Below are 8,772 nucleotides of genomic sequence, written 5' to 3' on the forward strand. Positions count from 1 at the left end.
TAGAGAGAGTGAGAGAGAGAGAGAGAGAGAGAGAGAGAGAGAGAGAGAAAGAGAGAGAGAGAGAGAGAGCTGCAATTTCATTGGCATAGGGAATTTCCAGGTAAAAAAATTATTTCTACCAATGCAAGTCCTTACTTTCTCTAAAAAACTTCTCTAAAAGTCTCAGAAGAGTTGCCTAGCCCTAAGGCACTCTAGGGTTAAGTGACTTTCCCAGGATCACATAGACATTTTGTGTCAGAGAGGGGACTTGAACTCAGTTTTGCCTGGTTCTGAAGCCAGCTCTTTATCTACTACATCAGGGGGGTCAAACTCTTAGATCTCAGATCCAACAAAACTGTGTGTGGCCAAAACCAAATTAAGATGTTATTGGGAAAAGTTTAGTAAAATAAATAAAGATACAATACAACATAGACAATGTTAATTTGTGGATTTTCTAAGTTAATATGAGGTCTACCAGGATCCATTTCTATTCATGTTTGACACAACTGTACTGCATCATGCTATCTTGCAAGATAGCATCTTCCTGCATTCAAATCTGGCCTAAAATACTTAATGCCCATGTGACCCTGGACAAGTCACTTAACCCTGTTTGCCTTAGTTTCCTCGTCTGTAAAATGAGCAGGAGAAGGAAATGGAAAACCACTCCAGTATCTTTGCCAAGAAAACCCAAAATGGAGTCATAAAGCATTGGACTCAACTGAGATGACTAAGAAACAAATACACAAGCACTGTGTAAATGTAAGCTATTGTATTTTCCTCCTGATTTACTAAACTAATAAATTCTGTACCTCTACATGAGTTTAGTGAGATAAACAGGATTTATTAGTTTAGCAAATGAGGAAAGAAAAAAATAATCATCTTACATATATATATATATATCTGAATTAATATAAGAAGAATTCATGTATATTTTCCCATTTTATCCTCATCCAAATACTGTGATATAGTTAGTGCATTATTATTGTCATTTTACTAATGAGGAAATTGAGATGCTAAATGCTTTGCCCTTGACCATGAGATGTTGGCATTGAGGAAAAGTCACCACTGAGGTCAGAAATTGAATATATAACAAATACCCAATGGACGAAAGATAAGAAAGGTAAAAACATAGGAAAAGCAGGCAGGTTGGTAGAGGATAAAATTCAAGTTCAAGTCAACTAAGGTCTACTCCATGCACCATGTGGGTGATGAGGGGGGAAAAAGGATATGGCATTATTAAGACTTTAACACATGAAACAGAGAGCATTACAAGAGACCACTGCATGTAATACTTCTAAAAATCTCTTGCTCTGGTCTACATATTTGCCCTCTCCTACATTCCCTCATCCAGCAATGGGGTAGGAATCTGTGGGAGAATATAACTTTATGTGCATAGGTTAATGAAAGAAGGATTTACCTGGTCAGTTATGTTGACATATTGCTAAATTAAATGTGTTTTCTTTGAATTAATGTGTTTTCTGTTTGGTCTAGTAAGAAAACTGTAAGTGATCACCTCAGAGTACACTTCATTCCTTTAAGTGGGTTACTGATCCATTTCAGGATGTCCATCAGCATATCCTTTACCTTCTCCCATATTTCTGGTACTTCCAGGTCTTCATTTACTCCATAGGAATTACATTAGCATATTGCTTTTTCTAGTTATGTTCTAATTTGGTTGATTTTTCTTCTTTATGTAACTTTGCAATGATTTTTTTTCTTTTGGTTTTGCTCTTTGTTGTTTGTGGAGGGGATGGAAAATGAGGAGCCTCTAACTCTACCATCTTGACTATAAAACCCACCTCCTCCCGCTCCCCAAGTACTTACCACAGCAGCCCTTCCATTCCAATCAGGCTGCTCAGATTAAAGTTCCCTATACCTCACTGTCTTTGTAGAGTCCTGAAATGTCCTGCCCAGTCTTCACTGCCTAGCTCTAGGACCTCCTTCAAGACCCAGTTCAAAACCTAACTCTTATTATGCATAATTTAGAGCATTTCTTCATGGGACTATAAACAGCTTTGAATTCCTCTTCTAAAAACTGCTTCTTCATATCCTTTGACCATTTATCAGCTGGGGAACACAACATATTTTAAATATAATATACACACTAAGATTTTCAGGAGCAGTGGTTGAAGCACATAGGCAGACTTGGGTTTAACCAATTAACTGGAACACATTTTCCTTTCCTGAATATTATAGTTCATTCAGGTTTTACTTTACAGATACAGGTGCTGATTCCACCAAGGAGAAGATAACAGTATTCTCATTTTGGCAACATATTATCTTTTCCAGGTGGCTTCTTTTATGTGGTTCAGGAAGGAAGGGATTCATGGCTCAGTGCAAATGTGATTTAGTACAGTTCTGTATTAGTGGTACAGGTTTCAAGTGAATAGAGCATATGTAGTTCTTCTAGTTCACCATGTGAACCTTGAATAATAATAACAATAGCTAACATTCTATAGCATCTACTATGTGCCAGGCACTGTGCTAAGTGCTTTACAATTATTTTCTCATTTGATCCTAATATTAATAGCTAACATTTATACAGTGCTTATTATGTGCCAGGCACTGTGCTAAGTGCTTTACAATTACTAGTAATTAAATTAAATTAAATTAAATTAAAACAACTCTGAGTTACCACCTCATACCTATCAAAAACGACAAATGCTGCATGGGATGAGGGAAAATAGGTACACCAATAAACTGTTGGTGGAGTTGTGAACTGGTCCAACCATTTTGGAAAACAATTTGGAGCTATGCCCAAAGGGTTCCACAACTTTGCATACACTTTGCCCTAGCAGTACCACTACTAGTTCTGTACCTCAAAGAGATTAAAGAAGAAGGGAAAGGACCTCTCGGTACAAAAATATTTATAGCAGCTTTATTTGTGGTCCCAAAGAATTGGAAGTTGAGGGGATGCTCGTCAATTGGGGAATGGCTAAACAAGTTGTGGCATATGATTGTGATGAAGTACTACTGTGCTATAAGAAATTATGTCAGCGATAGTTTTAGGGGAAAAAATGGCAAGACCTATATGAACTTATGCAAAGTGAAGTGTGAAGAACCAGGAAATCATTCTGCACAGTAAAGCAATGTTGTAATGATGATCAACTGTGAAAGATGGTCACTCTGATCAATACAATGATCCAAGACAATTCCAAAGGACTCATTATGAAAACATGCTATCCACCTCTAGAGACAAGGAACTCTGAGTGCAAATTGAAGTATAATTTTCTTGATTTCTTTATTTTTTTTTGCTTTTTTGAGGTATGACTAATATGGATATGTTTTGCATGATTTCACATGCATAATTGATATCATTTTGCTTGCGTTCTCAGTTGGTAAGGGAGGGCTGGTAGGAAGGGGGAGCATTTAGAATTCAAAATTTAAAAAGAAAATGATATTAAAAATAAATAAATGTTTAAAAATTGAAAATATTTTAATAATTTCCATGAGATCAGAGACTGTAAATTGCCTACAATCCTCAGTACCTTGCACAGTGCTCTGCACAGAATAAGCACTTAACATTCGGCAAATCAATCAACAAGCATTTATTAAGCACCTACTGTGTGCAAGGCATTGTGCTAAGGGTTAGTTCTACAAGGAAGACAATGAAACAGTCCTTGCTCACAAGGAGCTTAACATTCTACTGGGAAGATGAAGCAATAAATATTAGTCCACTTTCCAACCTTAGAAAAGGTAGAAAAGGAAACCTCATTGAGTCTTTGAAGGAAGGACTGCACTGCTTTGGGGTTATCATCAACATAATTATTTTGAACATCAATTTTCATTATACAGTGTTTGTACAGATATTATAGGGGATGGTGCCAGATCTATACCACTTTTAAGGGCATAGTTGGCAAGTAGTTTTAAAAAATAAATCCCTGATCAACTTAAAGAAACAAATAAAAAAAAAGAAACTTAACTCTTCGAAAAGGAAGTCTTGTGTTAACTGTCACTAAATATTATATTTCTTACTAATTCCAAATTCCTTCATCACATAAATCTTCAATTTATAATCTATTTTGGCTTTCCTTACACATTCCTGATAATTATTCTCTAGTCCTTACATGTGCTTTCTTCTGTCTATTCGGTTAGAAAACCCAGGACTCTATCTTCTCATTCTTCTGTTTGCCCCATAAAGTGCTCTGAGCACACTAGGATTGATACATGATTATTTACTGCTCTATGTTTTTGAATGCAAGTGTCAGCCTCTAATACACAAGCCATTTCACCTACAAGAACTGAGATTCAGACCTACTGCTCACACTCTACCTGCTCCATTTTCATCAGGAAACAGTCAATGAAGTCCCGAGGATTACTGGGGTCCAGTGTCCTTTGGTGCTCCTTCACTTCTTCCAAAATAAATTCATGTTGTAAATGAACATTTTTAATTATTTTGTGATGAGATCCAGGGAGATAATGTAATAAAGATGGAAAAGAACTGTAGATCTAAAAAGAAGAATTTTATATCATACTTTATTAGAAAAAGAAAATAATTCTCTACTTAGAATTTGGATAATGTTCAGAAGAGGGCTGAATAAGGTTGGGACAAATGCCTTTTGCAAAATAGTGACTTCTCATCATTTCTTATACCAACCCCCTAAAACATTTTTGCATTCGGTTCCTTAGTTGTCTGAGACTACGTTGGCCTTCTTTCTCAATTCTTACTTCCTACAGATAAGTTTTCATCCTTTCTCATTATGAGGTCTTCTAAGAACTCTGCCTACCACCTTCCATTAGCACAGCTAGCCCACATGCTAACCTGATCCAAACTCAGGTGCTTGAGGGAAAAGTCAGCTTCTCTATAGTAACTTCCATTTTAACATTCAGTCCCCATGACCAGTGGGTGAACTACTCCAGGGAGGGGCCTTTTAAGGTCCCTCAAATCAGAACACATAGGGGTGACTGTCTTTGTCTTTATTCCCTGTCAATGAAGAAGAAAATCTGAACCTATCCTAGCGTGGCTCTGTTGTACTTCCCAATGGAATGTATGATGAATTCTAGCCTGGCTTCTTCCAGTAGTTTCTTTGAATTAATGAAAAAAATGTATCCTGAGCTCCAAAAGGAGAGGACACTGGTCTCACCTGCATCCATGGGGAACTTGCGATCTTGATGTTTTCGTCTAAACACTTCATTAAATATAGAAATTTCTGATCTTTATATTCAAAATGTTTCTGGAAAATGACAGAGCAGATTACATTGCAAGGAGCACACCCAAGGATGAAGGTAGGGTCACATGGTAATCCTAAAGGAGAAAGAGAGAGAGAGAAAAGGACTTTAATACTGCAGTTGTGATCAAAAAGAACATTTGCCTGCCTTTAGGTAGGACCTGATTTTCCCTCTAGTTTACATTCCAGCTGACAGTTATTTGGTACAGCCAGGTTGAAATTAAACCACCCTTTATGAAGCATCTCATTTGATCCACATAAAAATCCTAGTGCAGATATGATAATTCCCATTTTATAGATGAGGTTTCTGAGGCTCAAGAAAATTAGATGATTTATGCCAAAACTAGGAAGGATCAAGAAATGGAATTCAACCCAAATTCTCTCCTGGCCCCAAATACAGTGCTCTTCCTACCATACCGCATCATTTCCCATTTCTAAATCCCTATTCATCACCTCACATTAACCAGTTTTTGCTTTCATACTTCTTCATGTATATCATTAAATTATATTTTATTATATTTCAATCAGTAATCCAGGATGAGGGTTGCAGACACTGGGTTAGAAGCCTTGCTATTCCAAATGCTCTTAGGTTCAGGATCCTGGGCTGTCTAAGAAGTGATCATGTCAAGGTGGTGATGCTAGGTTTCCTTGACTGGCATATATTGCCTCTTGTCTATCCCTCAGGGCGCCCCACTGCTTTAGCCAGGCTGGCCCAACTGCCTTATGAATAGCAATTGGCTGGGAATTGGCTGGCAACTGGTGGGGATAGCCAGCACCTTATTCACAGGACTAGCTTCACAGATGAGAGCTATGAAGGCTGGATTAGAATCAGTGATCTAGAGATTGCTGCCACCCTTGTAGCTTGTGTCCGTATCTATCTGTTGGTGGTAGCTGGTCATCAGTTGTTGCTAGTGGTAATGAGAAAGATGGGCCCTTTCTCCACAATAATTTATTATCTTAATGAGAACTACATAGAATTGATTTGGAGGTGGGAAGGATACTGCTATTCCCAAGGTCTTGGGTTCAAGGGCCTGGGCTGTCTCCATCAGGGTCAGAGGGGAGATAATCATCAAGGCGGAGGTGGTTTGACCAGCCTGGATCATTCAGGTGTTCCTCCTATCCAAACTACTTTGAATTAATTTTGTAAATATATTTCAACGTATGTGGCTGAGCATCTATGGGAGAAGTTGCAAGGCTGCATCTCCACGAGGGAGAGGTTATGGACATTGGAGTGACAGTATTGCTGTTCCCCAGGCTCTTGGGTTTGGAGGTCCTGGGCTGTCTCCATCAGGGTCAGAGGGCAGATGGTGGTCAAAATGGTGGTTATATTAAAGAGGCCCAAGGACAGAGTGTTGGAGATATTCACACTTAGGGGATTTAAAGTGAATAATAATCCAGCAAAAGAATATAGAGAAGCAAAAATCAGACACGAAGGAGAACCAGTGGAGAACAGCATGATAGAGGTGAGGGAGAAGAAAGTATCAATCAGCCAATCCACCAGCAATCACTAGGCTCTTACTAGGCTCTGTGCTAAGCACTAAGGGTGCACAGACAAAAGTGAAACAGCTTCTGCCCTCAGAGAGCTTACATTATAATGGGGGAGACAACATCTACGCTGGGGAGTGGCAAAAGTCCCAGATTCCAACGTGGTGGAGTAATGCTGTTCCCAGTTTATTCTATATTATTCCTGGTGAAATATTCTGGAGGAGGAGAGCACATATAGCTAACTATGAGCAACATCTGGCATACCCTACTACTGCACAGTTTCTAATACCCAACACGCACACACACACACACACACACACACACACGGTACACGTAGGTTTTGCCTGTTACAGTTTAAAAAGTAGTTATTCCATAGAAATTATGGCATCAGCATCTCTATTTATGCTCGCCTCCAGTGCCCTCTGGTTCCCTAGTTTAAAATTTCATAGATGGATAACACCTCTGCTAGATAGCTTAGATGGGGGAAGAGGGGGAAGCATGAAGGGAAAGAGTTTCCAAGAGATGCTGCTGAGTCAACTCATTGACTTCCTAGCAATGTTCTCAGCCCTGTTTCCATTCCTTCTGCTATTCACCAACATATCAAGAAAATCCCTGGACTCCCTCAAATGATCCTAAAGCAATGTCTTCTGCCCCTGGAATTGTTGAACAAAGATAACAGAACTAGTGCTGCTAGGTTCTTGTGAGCTCTGTTCCAGCTGAAAAGGATTAAAAACATATAACATCATCTCCCTAAATGTTCCTCACCATACCCATGAAGAGCATGAACTCACTAGCAGAGCTGCACTGCCTCTCATCTCTTCTCGCAGTTGTCCTGATCCTTCAGAGCTTCTAGGAATGACCACTCTATCATGTACATAACCCCAGGATGGACCCAAAAGTGCAAACGTGTTGGTTTCAGACTACAGTAAACTCCTTGGACCAACCTCAATCTGTATAAGTCGCCAGGGATAGGATGGATTTTTGTAAGATCAGTGGTAACAAAGTAAAAACACACCAACCTTTTGTTTTTTTTAACTCCCCCACAAGATACTTTGCCGCTTCTTGGACTCGCTCTTCAATGCTCCTCTTCCCCATCCCAAAATTCCTCAGGGTCATGAGGGAGAAGCGGCGGGTTTGCTTCCATCTCTCGCCATTGCTTATGATAAGGCCTAGAAAGGGGAGCAGGAAGAAGAGAAACCTTAGACACCAAATTTCCTTACATCCTGTGTCAAAAAAGTCCATGCTCAAGGGCATTCAACAAACAGTCCTTGTTCTAGGAAAATAAAACAAAGTGGGGGAGGTGTCAGTTTGCTTTCTCCTTTATCAATACTGTTTCCTGTCCCATCCCACACATCATTCTCCTTTAATCATAGGCACAAATACATCAGGTGGCCCTATATCCACATCTCCTTCCTGGAAAGGAAGTGGCCACAAAGAGGGAGGCCAGGATAAAGACGTATTTCTGAGAAACTGAATGGTTATAGGGTAAGTTAGTTTATATCTCTCCATATTTTTAGACAAGGAACCTAAAGGATTATGATGTCTTGAAGTCCTAGTCTTCCTACTTCACCCAGGGACCAAAGAGTGAAAATATCTGTTTCTTGCCTTTTTGTGGGTTACTAGGTGGTGCAGTGGAAAGAGCACCAGACCTGGAGTCAGGAAGATTCATCTTCATGAGTTCAAATCCAGCCTCAGACACTTACTATTTATGTGACATTGGGCAAGCCACTTAACCCTGTTTGTCTCAATTCCTCATCTATAAAATGATCTGGAGAAGAAAATGGCAAACCACTCCAGTATCTTTGCCAAGAAAACCCCACATTGGGTCAAGGAGAGTCAGACACGACTGAAATGACTGAACAATAAGAGATATACTTAATAAGAATAGAAAGTTACATAAGCTCAGTAGCAATCCCTATATCATATGGCTTTCCTTAACTTTCTGTTTTTCCCCTAAGTCTGAAACATAGGATTGTTATTTATGGGGAAATGATTGTTGAGTCAAAACAAAATATAACAATTATACAAAGAATTGTAGTCAATTTGAGCGATGGCAAAGGTGTACCCACACCTTAATGGTACACACATGATACACACATACTAAAGCTTCACATGGCATATCCTTCTTTCCCTGAATGTA

General features: G+C 39.1%; 1 protein-coding gene across 1 annotated transcript in view; it reads right to left on the reverse strand.

Moving 5' to 3' along the window:
• LOC114034154 (cytochrome P450 2C19-like) overlaps positions 1-7,874 on the reverse strand; it is a gene marked incomplete at its 3' end in the record, with an annotated part of 8,560 nt that extends 686 nt beyond the window's left edge. The window contains exons 1-4 of the mRNA XM_027849759.1: positions 7,853-7,874; positions 7,652-7,801; positions 5,064-5,224; positions 4,252-4,428 (exon numbers count right to left, since the gene is read on the reverse strand). Coding sequence (XP_027705560.1) covers positions 4,252-4,428; positions 5,064-5,224; positions 7,652-7,801; positions 7,853-7,874 — 510 coding nt within the window. The remainder of the gene's footprint in view (positions 1-4,251; positions 4,429-5,063; positions 5,225-7,651; positions 7,802-7,852) is intronic.
• Between the last annotated feature and the right edge of the window lie 898 nt (positions 7,875-8,772).

The sequence above is a fragment of the Vombatus ursinus genome, unplaced genomic scaffold (genome assembly GCF_900497805.2).
Source record: "Vombatus ursinus unplaced genomic scaffold, bare-nosed wombat genome assembly UNPS02008300.1, whole genome shotgun sequence".
NCBI classification, from domain to species: domain Eukaryota; kingdom Metazoa; phylum Chordata; class Mammalia; order Diprotodontia; family Vombatidae; genus Vombatus; species Vombatus ursinus.